The sequence below is a fragment of the Ambystoma mexicanum genome, chromosome 6p (assembly GCF_040938575.1).
Source record: "Ambystoma mexicanum isolate Mex_15411 chromosome 6p, UKY_AmexF1_1, whole genome shotgun sequence".
Taxonomy (NCBI): Eukaryota; Metazoa; Chordata; class Amphibia; order Caudata; family Ambystomatidae; genus Ambystoma; species Ambystoma mexicanum.
Genome location: NC_090935.1, coordinates 1,219,040,507 through 1,219,062,232, shown reverse-complemented (window position 1 = coordinate 1,219,062,232; position 21,726 = coordinate 1,219,040,507). Strand labels below are relative to the sequence as shown.

Below are 21,726 nucleotides of genomic sequence, written 5' to 3'. Positions count from 1 at the left end.
ACATATTCCATAACAATCAGTGCAAATCAGTTCATGCATTTTAAGCTTAGTGCAGATTGATAAATGCAGATTGATAAATCCAGTGTGCAAGGCATTGGGGCTGTGCAGGGTTAGCTTCAAAATGCAATATATGTACAGAATTAAGGCTGTGCTGTGTTTGAATGAAGACATGACAAATCAGAAGTGTGGAATGTGAAATCTCTTCTGCTAAAGACACTGTATTGTTTAAAAGACTTTCAGAGCAGAAACACAACACTGAGGTGTAGCTATTTGCTTCCATTACTACCATTATAAGCAATCAGGAGGAGCACAGTCAGGGTTTTTGAAAGGGCTGGATGATCGACAAAAAGGGAGTTGGCTTAAAAAGGCTGGTCAGGAAAGGGCTAGGTCTTTTTCTCTCACTCACTGGCTCAGGAGCTGGTAGCTGTCTAAGAAGAGGTTGCAGTCCCAGGCGCTCTTATCCTCTGGCTGAGTTTGGGAGAAGCGTGTGGCAGAAAGGCTGCTAACGGGTTAATTCCAGGCGAAAAAGGAGTGGACCAGATAAAGAGTTCTTCTGTCCGACAACTAGACTGTAGTCAAAAGCAGTTAAGGACACACACACGATTAAAGATTATTCTGGTAAATTCAGTTAATTTGACAAGCATGCTACTGAGTGAATGCTTAATAATAGATAGCGTGGAGCGGGTAAATCATTTCATGTTTAGGTGCTGCACAGTGACATTTTTAACATGCATAACTGTGTTCATGTTTCTCCATTAATGTGATAAAACTCAGATGTGTCAGAAGCTTGTGCTCTGACAAGTTTTGTTGCGAAATTGAAGGCCAATGTTGGTGGAATTCTGGGCATTAACGCAAATAGAATGCTTTGAAACCCATTGCAGGAAAGGGTTAGTTTATGTTAGAACTGCAACATGGATGGCGTGCATTGTACATGTCATTCTGTGTAACTTGCATATTTCTAACTTCTGATGAAGAATAACAATTTGAAAAAGGTGAATTAGCCTCAGTGTACTTATTCTGTGCTCAGCTTAATTGAGTTGGCACACAGATAGATGCAGAACGTGTGGTAAAATATAACAGCAAAGTTAGTCACTGTAAATTGTGTTACTCCGAGAGGCTCTGAATGAATGTTTGTGTTTCATTTACATGGTAAATGTATGCTGAGATGCAAGCCAAAAGAGTGTAATGTGGTATTGTAAATACGATACTGCAAATGGGATAAGTTCACTGTTTAGAGTGTACTAAGTGCAGTATTTGCTTACCGTTAGTGATCCCGGTATAAGAACGATTATCAGGCGGTATTCTAAAGTTAAACTCAACACTTTACCATGAAATACCAAAAATACCACCAGCCAAAAATACCACCAACCAAAAATACTGCCAAAAAATATCTCTTACACTCACCCTTTCCAGTCCTCTGCCTCCATTTTTGCTCCTTTCTCCCGTTTTTCTACTTTTTCTCTCCTTTCATCCCTTTCTCAAGCCTTTGTCTCCAATTTCATTCCTTTCTGCTGTTTTTTCTGCTTTTCCACTCCTTTCACCCCATTTCTAGGCCACTGCCTCCACTTATGCTCCTTTCTCCTGCATTTCAGTCATTTTTGTCCTTTCATTACACCTTCTTTGTTCACTTTTCCAGGCATATCCTGTACCCGTTTTGTCTGGCAACCTCTGCCCGGCCCTCTTTCCCACCCCCGCCCACCTCCCTTTCCCTGAATGGGTCCACTTCAGAGGAATCAGCCTCTTAAAAGTGTCCCTGAGGGCAGCTCTGCCCCAGCAGCTCTCGGCTAAGGGCCAGAGGCAAACAGCAGCTCCTGAAGAAGCAGCTCCAGGCCATATTTGCCTTTGTTCAACTGGGAAGCATGTAGCTGTAAACCAGCAGCGACTGATAAGGTAAATGTGGTGTAGGTAGCGGGTACAGCCATTACTGTACTCAATTTACTACCCCAACTTGTATATAAGGCAGTCTTCTGATTCTAGCCTCAATATGTAAGATTATCTTACTTAGCATCATGACAATTAGGTTAGTCAGCCACAGTAAATGTTGTGCAGTTATGGATGGGGTAGAAATGTGTCACATCCAGACAGAATTGTGAATATTAGCTTGTGTCACATCTAGACAGAACTGTGAAGACTTGTCGGTGTCACATTCAGACAGAATTGTGAATATAAGCTTGCATCACATGCAGACAGAATTGTGAATATTAGCATGTGCCACATCTAGGCAGAATTGTGAATATTAGCTTGCATTATATCTAGACAGAATGTTAGCTTGTGTCACATCCAGACAGAATTATGAAGATTAGCCATTTTCACATCTAGACAGAAATGTGAATATTAGCATGCATCACTTCTAGATAGAATTGTGAAGATTAGGATGCATCACATCTAGATGGATTTGTGGATACCAGCATACGTCCCATCTAGATAGTGATGCCACTTAGTAACCCCACTAATAAAAAAAACTCACCCCTCTGCGTACACCTCTCAAACTCTGAACTAAACACAGCCATGCCTCTAAACACAACAAACCGCATGCACTTCATGACACCGCAACAACAAAACAAACCACACAAAGCCTCACTCAACAGCACATGAAGGCTACAAACCTGAAAAACACACCAAAGCTCAGCGAATGGTGTAAACCGACCTGAAGCTGCCAACAGCACATCACAGCTCTTTTCTCTGGTTCAGTCCTACTAACTTGATTTTCAGATCCACCAGAGCGCCAGGGTACCACTCTGGTGGTGACAGGGTGCGGTATAAATATCTTTTAACGTAACATAACAATAATATTTAGTATTTATACAATGCTTAGAATTTGGAGGAATCCAACATGATGCACTATATAAAACCCTGTTATTGAGGAGATTCAAATCCATTTTAGTCAACCAGGCATTTAATCTAGAGCACAACTAAAGTACTTAATGAGCAACAGGAGAGTTCAAGTCAAGACTGCTATTATGCCAATTGTATGATTCTGCTTTTTAATGAAGATAGATACGCCCTATTTTCTCCATATTCACCCTCGGGTAAATTTAGCTTCCTGAGAAATGTTATGGTCACATCCTGGCAGAGAAATATTTATTTTTCAACTATCATGGAAGATGTCAAGAAACACATCAATTTCTGGTGAGGAAAGGCTGCTTCTTGAGCAAGAAGAACTGATTTGTATGGAGCTCCTCAAGTTGATTCTCATATATAGGAAGTGCCTGCAAGCAAAGTGTCCACAAAAATTCTGGGAGCATTTGAAGGGAAAGTATTTCATCGATAAAATCTCAAAAATTATTTTTTGATATTTTGGGGATAGAAAGGCATCAGCTCTGATAAGATCAGGAGTTAGTACCACTTTTAAGAGTAGTAAAAAAAATCCTTGCACGCCAGATGCGCCACTGAAGCTCATCTCATGCTTTAAGGCCCACATTAGTTTGCAGTTGCAATACATACAGAAAGGATTTTTGCACTTGGATAGCAAACTACACACACACATCTGCATATATTTTAGTAGAAATAATGGGTCAAATTAGAGGGAAGGAAGATGAGAAGGAAGAGTGGACTTACCACATTGAGCCCTGTCAAATTGAGTGTGGTCAATTGTTTCAACGCAGCGGCGATCTTTGTAAGGCAACCATCAGTAACTTTAGGGACTCTACCAATGTTCAGAGTCTGGAGATGGATGCAGTCTGCAGCAACGGAGCTTAAACATTTTGGTGTTAGGGCATGGCAGCCAAAGACTTCCAATTTAGTCAAGCTGGAATAAAAGGAAGCATCCAATTACATTTCATGAATAGTATTTCTTTTTTAAGTTGAAATCAAATTAACAAACCCTGAGCTGTGTACAGACAGGCAATTTTACATATTAGTCTCACATGCAAATGTCAATATCTGCGTACAAATCACTCACCACAGCTGGCTGCCCAAATTATGTTGTAGTCTAGAAAACAGTCCTTTATTGTAAAGAAAAGAGGCCTGGGTCTGTCTGTACACCAATCACCAAATGAAATGAACATTGGACCACCAGGCTGGTACCTGTTATATGAATGGGGAATTTTCCAGTATGGTGTTTGCAAGGATTTGGGACATTCACAAGTTTTTGCATTTAAAAGGATTTCACCTCAGCCAGTGGAAATATTGTCAATGTGTCAGCCAAACTTTTGAAATCTGAATTTCCATTTATGTTTGTTTAAAGCAAGGACCTAGTTCGAGAGCATCAGAGCACTGTACAGTGTGTGAGTAGCCAGTGTTTGGTCTGAAATCTTGTTACAGCAGTGCATTACTGTGACTTGTGGTCTGTGCGTCATTCTGTGTGTCCATTGGGATTAGTACTTGGCCAGTTTTTGAAAAAACATTGTTTTGAGAGATTTGCCAAATTGGAGAATTGTGAGGGCATTCCTAGTCGATTCTAGAATGTTGTTTAATGGGTGAACCAAAGAGGACATATTCAGTCTTCCAGGAGTTATGTTTGGGGTAGGCAGTCAATATCCAGGACTGGATGATAGAAAGGTAATGGCAGAGATGACTGATGTCCTGTGGTATTTTGCTATCATGCACATTTGAGTATTCTCAGCATATTGGTGGGTGTCTATATAGGGATCTTTGAGGAGTGTGCCCAGAGGTTCCATGTAAAGGTTTAAAAGGATGAGTGCAGGAATCGAGCCTTGGGGAACTTTGCTGGAGCCTGGGGGTAGGATAGAATGGAACATGTTCATCTGGACGGTGTGGTGTCTGCCTGAGAGGTAGGAGTTAACCAATTTACGACAGTGCCAGAGATACCCATCTTGTTGGTGTGTAGGTAGAGGAGGATGTGATGGTTGACAGTGTTAAATGCAGCCGAGATGCTTAACATCCCGCAGAAGACACCATTAAAATACAGATAATTTCTCTTGTTCTGCACATGTATGGACAAACACTAGTCCCTCACATTTGCATCGAATTATGAAATCTATTTACAGGTGAAGCAATGCTGTACAAATTCCTTGGTTTGAGTTTGTTGTAAATGAACAACACAGTATCATACATATTAGCTGGAAGGAATAATAAGACAATTTGGACAAGGTGATCTGTGTAAAAGATTAAAGACATTTTTATACAGACTGGTTAAACAATTGTAGACATAATGCTGAATTTTTGAAATTATTTTTCTAGCTTCAATATCTAGTAAGGATGGTTTACAAGCTTATATAAACATGTCCAATTTAATTAAATTTAGAAGAATTATTACAAATTTGACAATGAATTATTTGGAATCAAATGCAATAACAGCAAGACAAGGTAAGAGAATCATTAGAACCAGCATTGTGCTTCTTTCGTGAGAGGGGACCAGACATTTTACTGCAATTTTTATTATTTTGTAATTCATGTAAGGCAGGTCACATTAGTCCCTGAGAAAGAATGGGTTTTTGCAATGCTATCCTCTGCTTGTGTTTATGTTATCAGTTTAGACTCAGGATGGTATGTGGGCTTTGTCCCTGTACACTAGTCATGCACTAGCCAGGAGGAAGCTGCATATTGAAAATCTGTCTATACTGACAATTATAATCAAGAGCTCTTGGCTAGTATATATTATTAGTTTGTGATTGTGTAGGTTTAAAAGATAGAATTTATGGACTAAACTGAGGGACAAAGTTTGTTTCCATAAGAAGTTTTATGACATGTGTGTACATATTTGTTTTTATATTCTTTAGTATTTTGTATTTTAGGATATGATTGTTTATGTGTTCTTAAATAGGATATCGTTCTATTGCTGCTCATAGAATTATTCATATGTCTGCAAAGTCTGCCTATGAGTGGGCTTTGTATTTGATGTAGTTAGGTTGGTGTATTGTTTCTTTTTGATCCGACCTTTAATGGGACAAATTATCCCGAAATAAAGAATAAAATGAATTGAATGTCCTGGCCCAATGTTTAAATCAATTGTGCAAAGATCCCTGGACAGTTCAATAAGAGGGAGGATAGTGTGTCTGTGGCTAACTATAGCACGTCTTTTAAAAGTACACAGAGATGAAAAGATTGTTCAAAACACAGCTGAGAACAGTTCTGTGGAGATATATGGCGTGACATTGAATAACAGCAGATGACCATACAGGTATATTAAGAAAGTAGAGAAGAAATTCAGGAGAGCAAAGGATTGCTCCCAACACTTCTATAAGACGTGTTCCTTAAAACTATGTGGCTATTGGAAGCACGTTTCACAGCAATAGACCCTTAAAAGGTTCATTATTGGGAGACAAAAATTCTATCCCTTTTTGGGGGATATACATTCGAGTGTGACAGCAGTGGTTCCTACAGCAGTAGGGGAATGTGCTTGTTTTCTGCACACCTTTTGTGAGTATTGGATGCATTATGAAATGCACATAAATGTCCCCCGACTTCCACTATGGGTCAGAAGGGCATCTGAATCTATGGTGCCCTTTTTGGACAGACGCCAATGCTTCTTTGCTGCAAGGGTGGGAGATGCACCGATCCATCTTATTGCCTGTGCCAATAAATGTTTTGAGAATCTACCACAGACTGGTACTTTATTTAGCCTGTGCGTATGCTACTATTATTCAATCCAATCGAATGTATTGCATCAATCTCTTTTGTGCATGACACACAATCAAGTGGGTGCACACCGATCTCTACATTAGATGCATTAACCCACAGTAGGCGCATACTACTTATAATAAAGACAAGGAAACTGCAAGTCCCAGAATGCAAACATGCAAAGAGCTGTTGGCCGAAAAGACAGAAATGGCTCATGGTTGGCACCTTAGCAGCGTTGATGGTAACTTGGTAAGTAGTTCCTCTACAAAATTAGTTGTTAGGTTTTTGTGACGAAATAAACATATCTAGTTATATTTACAACACTGCAACATTTTAAAATAAAACAGATTAATGTATGCATGTTTCAAGCTCAGTTTTGACATGCACCTTTAATCATCTGCACGCATACAGCAAGTACACAACTTAAGCCTAAAGCTAAACACACTAATAGTGAAGTGTGGATGATGGAGGTGTCACAAGAAGTTAACACTGATGTTCGTGGAGGGGCGTGGCCAGCAGCCGAGCGATGAAAACGTGAGCTTGCATCGCTCCCGGGCCGCCAGCCAGATCCTGAAACAATCCTGTTTTTCCTGCAAGACTAAAAGTACACAAAGTGCCTACTCGATGTGGGAACTTCTCTTGCACGTCCCTACCTGCTCCTGGTGAAAATCGGTGTCGGAAGACCCACTTAGCGAGACTTTCAAGAAAGCAAGCTTGTGCGCCACAGAGCACACAAAATGGCCGCTGTAGACCGCGGATGAACGGAGGACACCGTGCGTCACCACCAAACCCTGCCCGAGTACCGGCGGCTGGCGAGTGGAGTGTGGGGTACTGTGCTGAGCTATACGGCGGGCAAAGGACCCTAAAATAGAACCGAGTCACCACCGGTGCCGCTCCCGGACTGCGGGGAGCGGGACCCCGCTGGGTGCCTCCCCGCCTCCCACCGGTGAAACCCGCAGAGCCGTGAAAGTTCCCTCCAACGGCAGATCGAGGGGCGGAGGGGATACACCCTTGGAAGCAGCGCCGGCGGCTGTCGTTCACAGGCAGTCAAATCCGCACCAACGCAACGACGTACGCGCCCGTACACTACTTCTGCCGGCTGGCGCCATCGGGACGCCCGGAGCTGCCGGAGCTCCTCGAGCGCTCTACTTAGCGTTGAGCGCCTACCAGACTCCTGAGGTGGCCCCCGCTCACTGTCGGACAGCTACTACCTCAATCTTGTGGTAGGGAGAAGGGGGGACGGGAGAGCAGGCAACACACTTACGTGCTTCCCCCTCGCCGCCAGTGGGCCCTCTACAGGGACTCTTCCAGTTGCCCCATCATAGCGAAACAGATATGTCATACTGAGGCACACAGATATCCTTCATCCTCAACGAGAGCGAACGCGGGCTGAATTCAACGGACCCCGAGTAACCTGCATCTTCACCCCCCCACTGCCCAAGAGAAATGGTCGTTGTGGCCCCAATAGAAGCACACATGCTGGACTTACCACCACCTTCCCACCGAGCATAACGGAAGCGACCAAATTTCGACGAAATAAGCAACACTGGGCAAGGTGATCAGAACATAGTAGTGCACGGTGAAACTGTCTTACGACGCACCTGCCTGTGTGGGAACGCCGATACAGTTACGCCAAAGAAGTGCTGGAAGGTGCGGTGTGGAACGTTGTGTAATCCCAAGGTGTCACCAAACCCGGCTTCTGGCGCGGTGTTACAGTACACAGAGATGATACGATACACCCGCCTTCACGCAGGAAAACAAAGAGGAACAGGAAACAAAACACTACCCATATTGTGCCGGTACAGACCCGTGAACACTCCAAAAGACAAGACACAAGCCCCCTGAAGGCTAAAACTAGCTGCACATCAAACCTAACACAGTATCCGGCAGATTACACCCAGACCGGGGAAAAAAGTTCTATAGCGGAACAATCGCTCCCAGAACGGTCGCAACCCGCCTCGGATAAATAGGCAGAATGCGCACCGAACTGCCCACCGATTAACGTTACAGACCATGCCAGCTGCTATGGGGAAAGTTAAAACAAGAAAATTGACAAGTCAAAGCAAAATGGACCAATTCACCACGGCCACGGCGAGCACACAATTGGACCACGAACAATCAGACACCATGTTAGAAACAGAGCATAACATATCCCTGAAGGATATCATGGCTGCAATAACAAACTCCAGAACCTCCATGGAACAAAAGATGGATAGCATCAGCACAGACGTTTCGCTCCTCCACCATGATCTTCAGAAACTGTCCTCCCGCACAGGAGAAGCGGAACAGCGGATCTCTGGGACTGAAGATGGGCTGTGCACTATGGAACAAAGGATGGCTGGGGTAGTGGCACGTCTGAAAACACTGGAGGAGAAAGCAGAGGACAGTGAAGGCCGATCAAGACGAAATAACGTTCGCATCCTGGGTGTACCGGAAAAAACGGAAGGCCCTTCCATGGAACTGTTCCTTGAACAATGGATAACCGATATGTTTGAACCCCAGACATTCTCGAAGTTCTTTACAATCGAACGAGCGCACCGTGTGCCCACTGGAAGACCGATACCTGGTGCACCTCCACGCACCACAGTTGCAAAACTGTTGAATTATAGAGATAGAGATGTGTTACTCCAGACGGCACGGGCCAAAGGCACACTGACCTTCAATGGATCCAAGGTAACATTCTTCCCTGACTACACAAGGGAGGTTCAGAGAGCCAGGCAGTCTTTTGATCAGCTCAAAAGACAACTCCAGACCCTACACGTGAAATACGGCTTGCTATTTCCAGCCCAGCTCAAGATCTATCACGGCGGGACAGCGGTACACTTCACTGACCCAAAAGAAGCGTGGAACTGGGCAGAGAAACACATTGAAGGCGACTGGAGACTTGCAAGCAACAGAAGCAGAAACAGGAACCGGCGTGAGCCACTAGACAGAAGGCGCCCAGCTCCACAACCTCTGATGCAGGAACCACCACAACAAGAGGAAATGGGCTGAAACAGTGACACTAACAAGAAATACTACTCCGTCGCGGCCAATTAAAGGGACTATCATGCCACACCAATATAAATAAGGCATGCGGCACGCGAGGAACGGGAGTACTCATTGTATTGGCCAAAGCCATGCCCTCAACTCAAGACTTGAGACTCGGAACACCAGACTTGCTAAAGAACGGTAAGTCGAGAGGAAGGTGTAAACAGTTCACACTAAGTTAATCTGGCAATATAGTTGTTTGGCGCCAGTAGAGTTAGGGCGGCAGATACTTCATGTTGGGGAGGAGTATAGGAAGGGGGGGTGGGAATTTGTTTCATGTTAGTTATGTTCCAGGAAACCACACCATCTATAATGTTAAGAAGCACACCATCCCTAGCACACCAATTGTCACTCCACTCTTGCCAGCAGTCCACACAACACAAATGGAAACACATGTCCTGACAGGTAACCAGCCTGCTCTTAGCCATGGCAGATATTATTATAGCATGAAATACCACAATACTATCGAGGGCCCAACGCACACAGTTGTCATCCATACACGTGTCAAATGGCGGGAGTCACTAACGTGAACAAAAACAGGACAATCCGAGTGATGACATGGAATGTAAATGGGCTTGGCAATTGTATTAAAAGACGTCTAGTACTGCAAACACTGAATAGACACTCCCCGGATGTGGCAATCCTGACGGAGACACATCTAGCCGGTACCAATTGCTCATTCTTTAGAGGCACCAACTACAGACTAGAATTTCACGCCGGTTTTACCATGGGGTCACGAGGGGTACTGATCCTAGTACACAAAAGACTCCCCTTTGTGCCCGCATCCATTACGCAAGACACGGGAGGGAGGTTTGTGCTCACAACAGGTACAATTGGGGAACGCTCTGTGACCATGCTGGCGGTGTATGCACCTCCTAACCTACTGACCCCCCTGACTAATGACATTACGCCTCTAATTATGAATAATCTTGCAGACCTTACGTTGATTGGGGGAGACTTTAATGAGGTAATGAACGTGGACCTTGATAGAACGCATAGAAGATCCAGAAACTCGAACACACGTACAAAACTTGCCACATTCACTAGCGCATTGGGGCTGCAAGACGTATGGAGAATGCTGCACCCTGCCACAAGGGAATACTCATACCATTCTGAGCACACGCTCGCTGTGTAGGCTGGACTATCTTCTACTGCCACTAAATAACATGCACAAAGCATGTGAGGCACAATTTCTCCCCAGAGGTATATCGGATCATTCCCCACTTGTAATAACACTTAACACCAGCAGGACGATCCCCCCACCCAGCTGGCGATTGAACAGCTACTACCTAGGCTTTCCAGAGCTAGTTAAACACGTCCAAAAGACCACCGAAGAATATTTTGAGATGAATACTGACTCAGTGGATAACCCGGTAACATTATGGGAGGCATTCAAGACAGTACTCAGAGGGGAAATAATAGCCTGGACCACAGCCCATAAAAAAAACAATTAGAAGCAATACGCCATGCCGAAGCAAAAGTGCAAAAAGCAGAGACCGATCACCTAACCCATGACAATTCGGAAACGCATCGCGCACTACAACTAGCGCAGACACAACTTCAACACATAGCCCTAGACAATGCAAAGCAGGCACATACTGCGATGCGCGCAAAGATATACGAAATATACGAGGGGACAAAGCCGGAAAAATGCTGGCATGGCTGGAACGTAGAGACCTGGGCTTCAGCCAGGTCAGGCAACTGACAACAAAAGAATCAGAACTATTAGTGACAGACATAGACATAGCGGAGGGTTTTGCAAAATACTACACTGAGCTATACAAAGCACCAACCTCACCACCCGTAATGGACATCCTGGAGGAGATCACTCTCCCCACCCTAAACACAGAGCAGTCTACTCTACTAGAACAGATAATCACTGAGGAAGAACTAACCTAAGCCATGTCAGAACTCCAATCGGGCAAGACCCCAGGCCCGAACGGCTTCCCCATTGAAACATGGAAAAAAATAGGAGCAAATGTAATCTCCCCACACTTACTTCGTTTACTACAACACTCAAACTCACAGGGCTGTCTCCCTCCTGACTTAAGGAAAGCCACAATTATAGTTCTGCCCAAAGCAGATAAGCCACCCGATAAATGTAGCTCCTACAGGCCCATCTCTCTCCTAAACTGCGAGGCCAAAATATTGGCAAAGGCACTAGCCAACCGGCTCCAACAAGTCATACACACACTAATACATCCCGACCAGTGTGGATTCATGCCACAGAGTTCCACTAGACAAAATATATATAGGCTACACACAGCACTGGAGAAGCTACCTGAGATACAGGACCCCCTGGCTTTACTCGCCATAGACTTCGAGAAGGCGTTCGACTCTGTCTACTGGGAGGCAATATGGGCTATTATGCAACGCATGGGCATAGGACCGTACTTCATGAGTTGGGTCAAACTGCTATACAACCGCCCCGAAGCAGTCACAAAGGTAAACGGGCACGTCTCCAATCCCTTTCAACTAGGCAAGGGCACGAGACAGGGTTGCCCCCTGTCCTCCCTAATCTTTGCAATAGCAATTGAGCCACTAGCAATTCTATTAAGATCTACACAAACATGGAGCGGCTTCAGATGGTCAGACGACTGGGAGGACAGAGTATCCCTATATGCAGACGACTTGTTAGTATATCTGAAAGACCCACGCAAATCCTGCCCCATAGTGACGCGATTACTAATAAAATACGTTGCGTTTAGCGGCCTTCGCGTCAACTGGACTAAATCCATACTATTCCCACTGAAACAAATAGATAGCGCAGTGCCAGATGAGTGTCCATACTGTGTGGAAAAGGAGCAATTCAGATACCTAGGCATCCAAATTACGAATAACCTAACAGACTATGTGCCCAATAACCTGTACCCAATAATGACGAGATTTAAGGAAGACGTCCGTCACTGGATGTCCCTACCACTAACACTACTAGGCAGAGCCGCACTCTTAAGATGTTGGCGCTCCCCCGCTTTCTCTACATACTTCAAAACGCACCACTACCTATAGCGCCCAACGAATTCCATAAAATAGATCAGACGCTCAGAAAACTGCTATGGATTGGAGGTCACCCTCGCTTAGCATTAACCACACTACAAAGATCTGTATGGGAAGGCGGAATTGGACTGCCCCGATTGCAAACCTACTACTGGACTAGTCAGGTGGCAATAGTGAACGACAGACTCCATGCGGACATAACATTACTACACAACAGAGAACAAGATCCTAACCGAAATGAAAGATCCGTATTAAGATACCTCTACCGGAAAAAAGACTGATCTGCTGCCCCTTCCATGCTGTCACACATATCCCTAACATGGACAGACACCCACAAATACTTAGGCTGGGACAAAAAGCTGACCCAAGCTCAACCGTTCTGGAATAACAAACTACTCCCGGAAGTGAATAAACTTCCAAAATGGCACTCTTGGACCCAATCGGGCATCACTAAAATTGGCCATGTAGTGAAAGGGAACAAAATAATACCATTTGCGGACCTAATCACTACCTTCGCTCTGCCGATAAATGAGCAGTATCACTACACACAACTCCAACACGCACTACAGGCCCATCTCCCTGAGATGATTGACATGCCTGATTATACCCCTTTAGAACGTAACCTATTCCCGGATATGATTAAAAACAAAGTCACATCCACCATGTACAGTGCCATAACATCCTTTGCCACCGGGGAGCTATCGAGCCTGAAAGCCAAGTGGGAGGGGGACGTGGGTGACATACTCCCAGAGGAATGGGTAACTGCCCTGATGTTCCCCAGAGAAACAGCAATCTCCTCCAGGCTAAGATTGATCCAACTTAAAGTACTGCATAGAATATACTACCCGCGGGTAGCACTATTCAAATGGGGTAAGATCTCCTCTTCAGCCTGTCTGAGATGCAAACGAGAAGAGGGCTCATACTATCACATACTATGGGACTGTACCATAATCCAACAATACTGGCAGCAGTGCTGCGATGATCTCTCAAGGGTACTGGGTAGAACGATCCATAGAAATGCAAAACTGTTACTGCTGGGGATAGATGATGAGGTCGAACTGTCATGCTACGAAAAACTGCTCTTATTCACAACCACTGCGTTAATCAAGAGAAATATAGCGCAACTCTGGGGCTCTGAAACGGCACCAAGCTATGAGCAATGGACTACGGATGTGAACAGTTGTATTGCAATGGAGAAGAGAGTCTACACGGCCAGGGGCTGTCCTGAGAAAGGCCCAAAAATTTGGCAAAAGTGGGAGGTCGCACACTGAGAGGTAGCCCCGTCAGGAATTGGGCTGACATCCAAGGACATGCACAGAGATTGAAAATCACATACTACTGGCATAACAAAGGCAATTGACAGTGCTAAGAAGCTTCATTGTAATGGGTACGTGGAATGCGCTTGTTGGTGGGTGGGGAAGGGACATAACCTTTATCTCGCTGCGCGAGACGTATGTTTTCTTTATGCGTAAAAAACAATAACACATGTTGTATTAAAAAAAAAACAAACACTGATATTCGTAAGTTTCTGCTTGCCTCCTTGACTGAAGTCTGGGATGTGTGTTCATAATCTGAAACACAGAGTTCTCACTGGAGGAGGAAGGGAGACATGCTATGAATATGTATACAATTAACAGAATCATTTGAACGACAGTGTCTGTCAGTAACTGGCACATACAACCAAGAGCACACAATAACAACAGGGCTTGTTTCAATAAGAAAAAGCAAAAAAGATGACTGCTTTCCCTAACCGTAACATGAAAGTTGTCGTAACACAACCTACACGGTTCTTTGGGAGTAACAAGTGCAAGAAAAGGTCACATAAATGACAAACAAGGCAAGTAAGCATTCCACATGGGGAAGACGATGGCCTGTCTAGCCGTGAAGAAGAACACCCTAGCCCTAGCGGGGGTGCCTATCCCTAGATGGCGGGTGGTGCACCGCCTATCTAAAAGGAAAATGTCCCGTCTGATCAATTGTGTGGGCAGGACTCACACCATATAGTGTAGTCACAACAGAAAAAGCAGCATTGTCCAGAGTGAAACCACCATTTGGGAATTCAACAGCAAGTATTGTGATTAAATCTTGCGATTAAACAGCTAAGCTGAACATGTGGTTAGTGGTGCGATGGGAATTTCCATATTACATTTATTCACCCTAAGGCTGCCACTTATCCAGATGTTTGTGGTTTGTGTGTGAAACAAGAAACTCAGTGAAACAACAAGTAAAGTAAAAGAAAAAAGTAAAAGACTGGTCCTAACTGAATGTGGGATATCCTTGAAAGGCTCCCTCTGCGTGAGGAGAATGTACTGAACACTAGGAGTATCCCCTCCAACTCATGGGAATATCTCATAGGTTTATGTAAGCAATCACAACCCTAAAAAGGAGGTCGAACGGTTTCGATGGTGCCAATAATTTCAGACCATCTTCTTCAGGACTGGTGACTTTATGGAGAGATCAATACAGGTTCCAGAATGTCTCAATTACAGGATGCCTGGGCATGCTGCTTCGTTCCCTGTAAGGAAACATAAGAAAACAAAAGGGAGGCCAGGTCTTAATTCACCAGCAGACTAGTCCACAGTCATAACAATCCACTGACTTAAGTGAAAGACGGAAAAAATATCCAAAACAACAAAGATCGTGGGCATATGACTATGCTGCAACTTGTTGTGTGGCTAGGCGTATATATATAGTTCCAAGAAGTACCAACCACAAAAGGGGGGGTGGGTTGGGGGTGAGGTTTATTGAGGGGAGGAAGTCCAAGGGAGGCTGTGTACTAAAATGAAGCTGCCAAGCATACTGGTGCTGTCTGGAGGGGGGGGGGGGGAGAGAGTGTAAAAGCCACAGTTAACATCCTGTGATGTAGTGCAGGACAAACAAAGACCCAGCATGTTGTCTCACCTGCGATTAAGGGTCCGAAGGGTCAAAAAAACGGAATTTGGGTGATTTCCAGACCAGCAGCAGGGGCAGAGATGCGAGGGGACATAAAATAAAGAGACTAATGTATAGAGCGTTTGATGGTAAGTGTCCTTCTCTAGTCAGTGATCTGGCAAAAGAAGGCAAGCTACTGGATCCGTGCTTACCTCGGCAGGAAAGAAAGGAAGGAACAAATCCTCGATGCAACCGCCGTAACCGTAGCTGGAACGCATCCATAGTGTGGTTTATGGATGCGTTCATGAGCATAAAACTCTTCTGTGTATGACATGGTGGGCGGGCGTTCAACGTGGCCCTGGTGGGTACGCGTTCTGATTGGATCAGGCATATGGAAAACGAAATGCCCATCGGTGTGTCACGATGGGCGTAGGGGTGTGCCCTTACGTTGGTGTTTCTTATTGGATCAGACCTACCCATGTACTTGGTGCTTCCGTGTTCGTCATGGAAGGTGCAGTGTGAGATGTGATGCGCTTGGCCCTGATCATGCTGGTTGCTAGGGAACGCCCAGCGAAACAGCTGATCAGTCCGGGGAGCGTTCGAACAAGCCAAAATGTAACGAGAAACGCTTATTTGTGTAATGCCAGGAGGAGCCGAGGCACATGCTCACTGGGAGGTTGTACATGTCTGGGTGTGGGATTGCCTTGGCGCATGCTGTAAATCTGGTGACATACATGTTGGGAATATGCATGCAAATATGTGGTAAAGGTCCCGGGTATGAAAGTACCAGAATGCCCCAGACATCAGTATGATGTAGCGATGGCATCAAATATCATACTGCTGGGGTAATGATGAATGGTGTATTATGGGATCAGGCAAGGGGTCCTACTGTGGGGACCACTATTGAGTGGCCACAGTTATTAAGTGGGCACAGGTGTGTCTGCATGTCCAAGGAAAGATGTCAGACTGCTTGAAACATGTCCCTGGCATAGGGGGGTGCGTAGTGTTTTGGCTGGGGTGGTCGAGGAATGGGTTGGTCCTAACGTCATTACAGCAGGACACGCAGGGCAACGAGTGCTGGTCTAGCGATTGATAACTGCCAGTTCCTGCCACTGTATAGCCTCATTGAGCCCGTGTTGGCACGTATTGAGTTGAAAAATCCACCTTTGTTCTTGCCTGAACGGAATGTCATGGAAGTTGCCCCCGCGTATCAGGGGTTTGACCTTCTCGAGGACGGTCCATCTGAAGTTGTCCGCAGTGTGGCCCTCAGCCATAAAGTGTGACACTAGTGGTGCTGTAACTTTGCCAGTTCTGATGCATGAGCGGTGCTCTACCATGCGTTTTTTGACCTCTTGCAGGGTCATCCCTATATATCTAAGATTGCAGGGACATGTTATCATATAGATGACACCTTTTGTGTTGCATTTTGTAAAATGTTTTTGAATCCATGGGGTTTTCCACAAAATATCCACTGTGGTGGTCCGTGTGGTCTGGGTGCACATGGAGCATTGGCCACATGGAGAGTGACCAGTGCTGGAGCAAAGTTCCATAGAGTGGGCTGATAGCAAGAGGGGCCAATGCGATTGGTAGGTAATGTGTTGACCAATGTGTCTCTGATGTTGCGTCACCATTTGAGGGCAAAGAGGGGAGACAGTATTTGAGTTTTCCCAGTGTTCATAATGAGCCACAGCTTTTTGACTTCTTTTTTGATTTTGTTAAAGAGGGGAGAATAACTGAATACTGCTGTGACGGATGGATCATTCTTCGTTTTCTCATGTTGTTCCAAAGTGCAACCCTGAGAGATGTTCTTGGCCCTTTTGCACATTTGGTTGACAATTTTCATGGGGTAGCCGCGTTGACTCAGCTGTTTTTTTAAGAGCTTTCGAGTCCACTGTGTAATCTGTTGTCTTGCTGCATAGTCTCCGGTATCTGAGAAACTGACCAAAGGGTAAGTTGTCCTTGAGTGCCTGTGGATGATAACTTGAGTAACATAGGAGGGAATTCCAGTCGGTTGATTTCTTGTATACCCTGGAGATGAGGCCTCCGTTGTCTGTGGAGATGGCCAGGTCAAGAAAGTGTGTTCCATTCTTGCCCATTTCCATGGTGAATTCTAGGTGTGGGTTCTGCTGGTTTAACCACACATGAAAAGCCAGCAATTTGTCTTTTGTCCCTCTGAAGGTGATGAAAATGTCATCAATATAGCGACACCATATCAGGAGTTGGGCAAGAAATTGATTAGTATCTGGATAGATATACCTGCGCTCGAAAAGATCTACATATAGATTTGCCAAACTGGGGGCAAATATGGCCCCCATGGCTGTCCCAGATATTTTTTGGTAGTAGTAGTTGTTCAAAAAAAAAAATAATTTATGGTCAGAGCAATTTCGGCCAGAGAAGATGGTTCTATGTCATTTCATTGTCAGGCATTTCAAAGCCTGCAATTTAAACGTGTTTGACAGTAGTTTTTTGGCAGGAGGGCCCCCCAATTCCCCTCCTGCACCTATTTTTACCTATACCCAATCCCCCAACCACTTATCTGCCCTTTCCCGCCTCCGCCCCCCAAAATTTGATGAACTGGCAAACATGTTTAAACTGCAGGCTTTGAAATGCCTGACGATAAAAGAACTTCGTACCGAGAAAATATAAAGGAGGACGGGACTCCATAAAGATCGATACCAGAGTCTAGCAGGAGCTGGAGCACTTCCAAGGTGTCTTGCTGGGGAATTCTCGTATATAGAGATTCAATGTTGATAGTCACCAATCCAATCCAGAGCAGGGTCAAAAGAAAGTGAATCAAGAAGGACCAGCATAGCTGTGGAGTCTTTTATGTACGAGCGCATTTTTGGAATTTCATTCTTGATGAAATAATCTACATTCTGGGATAGGGGCTCTAGAATGGAATTTATGCTCGAAACGATTGGCCTGCCAGGAGTGGGGGTGAGTCATTTGTGAATCTTGGGGAGTGCGTACATGGCTGAATTCTCAGATGCGTGGGCATCAGAAATGCTGCTTACCTTGAGCTAATGTAGCCTTCCACTTCTGCCTCCTCAATAATTGGAGAGATCTGTGCCTGTAACCTGGATGTTGGATCTGTAGCAAGTACTCGGTAACTAGAGTTGTCACACAAGAGGGTTTTGACCATGTTGTTGTAGTCTTCAGTATTTTGAATGACAATTGCCCTACCCTTGTCGGCTGGTTTTATAGTAATCAGGGTGTTGGCAGCCAAGTCTGACAAGGCCTGTAGTCTTTGCTGCAGTTGTTGTGGATGAAAGGAATATTCATTTCCAGTTCTGTTATTTTCTTAAGGAGAGCCTGTTCAAAAGTGATGGATTCTGCTGTATTGGAACAAGAGGTTGCGCAGAACTGGGACGGAGGGCGTAGTCCTGTGACATCATGCTGGTCATAGTATTTTTCAGAAAATAATTGCGTTAGGCGAATCTTCCACAAGAGTTGTGTGCATTCCACCCTCATCTGGAAGGGGTTGTATCTGGCTGTTGGTATAAATGTGAGACCCTTTTGTAAAATGTCTTCTTCGTGTCATGTCAAGGTGTATTCTGACTGGTTTACAATAAGGGAGGGAGTAGAGTGGTATTGTCCCTAGTCCCCTGCTGCGAGTGACCACCGATAGTTGTTGCAGGGTCTGCCATCTGGGCTTTCTCTGCCCTCTTCCGCGTGGTCCTAAAAAAGGAACCGCAGTATTGTTATTTTGGAATGGGCCCATGAAATGGACCCGGTGATTTTGCTGGCCATAGTTGCCAGAGCTGTTGCTTGAATTGGAGCTTGAATTGGACCAGGATAGGTTGGTGCCTCTCTGAGTATTTTGGAAACGGAGTTGGGCAGCATCTCTTCTCGCTTGTCTGGCTTCATCCGTGATGTATTCATCGGTCACGTAAGGGTAAATCTTAACGTGTGTAAAGGCTTGTAAATCCTTCTTCAGTTTGGTAATTATCTATTCAAGTTGGTGTCTTTGAATTCTTTCAAGGATGTCTCGAAGCTGGCCAGTTTCACTGTGTAGATGTCCGCTGCTAGTTTGGTCTTCAGTAAGTCACTTTTTTGTAACAGTTCTGCTACAAGTTTATCGGTCACTGATTTAGCCGTATTAACAATCAACACTAACCAGTCTCTGGTACATTTATTGGCTATAAATGATCAATCCTTCCGAAATTGCAGATTGTCTAAGCGAATTTGTGGCTTGATGTGTATTATGAAGCCATTTGGTGCTGCATGGGCCCTTAGATATTCTGTCATTAGGGCCCCATGGAGTTCAGAACGTATTATTTTCTTTTTCAAGGTCTCAATATGATTCCATTCATCGGTATTTCCGATGTTGTTCTGAGTGAGATCCATCCCCAAAAGAGATGGATTGGCCAATATCCCATCGACCAGTTCCTCTGCAAAAGCTAAATAATATCCTTCTGTCATTTTGTATTGGCAAGACGTATGAGGGGGAGAAGTGAGTGTATAAAGTGGTGATTGAAGAAAATATATATTACGCTCTTAATGAAAAAAGTGACGAAAAAAGGGGTGCACCCTCTTTCCTAAACAGAGTTATCAAAACCCAAACAACTCAATGAGTTGCGCGAAGAGCACAAAATAACAACAGGGCTTGTTTCAATAAGCAAAAGCAAAAAAGATGACTGCCTTCCCTAACCATAACATGACAGTTATCGTAACACAACCTACACGGTTCTTTGGTAGTAACAAGTGCAAGAAAAGGTCACATAAATTACAAACAAGGCAAGTAAGCATGCCACATGGGGAAGATGATGGCCTGTCTAGCCCTAAAGAAGAACACCCTAGCCCTAGCGGGGGTGCCTATCCCCTATGTGGCATGCTTACTTGCCTTGTTTGTCATTTATGGTACCTTTTCTTGCACTTGTTACTCCCAAGGAACCGTGTAGGTTGTGTTACGACATACAACCAAGAGCCAGCCTTGACTCTGCAGAAGAGGACATAGTAAACATTTGAACAGTTGCTCAAATGTGTATTAAAATTGTTAAGGATCTAAAATCAATGGACATGGCAGACTCTCCTACTGGTGACATGCCTCCCCAACTCACTAACTTTCTTTGAAGAGGCGTGACACGAATATAGGTGCTTAAGTGACCAGATTGTTTTTTCTGAAAATAAGAACACTGAGTGGCAAATATGAATGTACCGGAGGGGGTGGAGTGGAAACAGAACGGATAGGAGTTGTGGAGTCAGGGTGGGGAAAGTAGTAGGCATAAAGGCGGATAGGGGAGGACGAAAGAAGGCTGCAGAAGAGTCTGGAAGATACATCTATGGTATTCAGATTATGCCGTACACTTATTTTGCATGCAATGAGATATTTAGCAAGTTAAGCCCTTGCCCGGAAGCCTGAAGGCCAGGTACTAATAAGGCAGAATGCCCAATTTTATATCTTGTACAGGACATATGTAGGTTCAGTACACAACGGCCAAAATCTTCAGCATTTTTTCAGTGCCACATGTAAAAATGTGCAGGTGCCGTGCAAAACTGGTGCTTATACGCAAAAGAGCAAAATGCACCACTCGCTGCTGGGTGTGGTAACAGCCATCGCACCTTTATGCTTCCGAAGCTTTGTTAGAAGCAAGTGGTCCAATATTGTGAATAAATATCACTTTGGTACGTTGGTATAGTCCCACTTTCACGTGCAAATGGCATGTGTTCAGATGTTACCTACCCTCGCCTGTGTCTCTTGCATGCAATGCCTAATACATGTTTTTAAATGTTTATTTATTGTGCATTTGTAAGGCGTTTATACAGCAAGTAAACACTACCAGTCGCCTTACTCAGTATTAGCCAGACCTCAGGCTTGGTAAAGGATGGTAGGAGTAGGACTTTCATAGTCGAAAGGGTTATATGGAATAAGTACCCTGTCAAAAATATCCCAAACATAAAATGAAGATGTAAAAACAGTCACAAATATCTAATTTCACACTGAAAACAATGTCAACAGTAAACCATAAAGATATTTTTTAATAAAGAAAGTAAATGTAGTAAATGTTAATATTTCACGTTTCTAAAAGGTATGACCAACTACATGTGCTTTGCTCTAAAAATATACATTTTCGTTGTGCTTTGTGCTTCCCTTCTTCTGCACTTGCCTATTTCCATCCATGAAAGCTACATATTTCAAACACGGAGCACCCCCATGACCCATAGGTACACTTCCTCCATCCACATCTGTAAAGGCTGGAGGAGAGGGGTGTTATCTGTACTCCTGCCCTCTATATGGCAGGGTAGAAGCACAGAGCACCCCAGCCAAGGTTCTCTATTGTGGTAGCAATGGACGAGCAACCAAGG

At 44.5% G+C, this 21,726-nt stretch overlaps 1 protein-coding gene across 1 annotated transcript in view; it reads right to left on the bottom strand.

The window, feature by feature from the left end:
- The window catches only part of LOC138510328 (uncharacterized), a 746,277-nt gene that overhangs the window by 173,295 nt on the left and 551,256 nt on the right, over nucleotides 1-21,726 (bottom strand). The window contains exon 11 of the mRNA XM_069625883.1: nucleotides 3,559-3,748. Within this exon, the coding sequence (XP_069481984.1) occupies nucleotides 3,559-3,748 (190 nt within the window). The remainder of the gene's footprint in view (nucleotides 1-3,558; nucleotides 3,749-21,726) is intronic.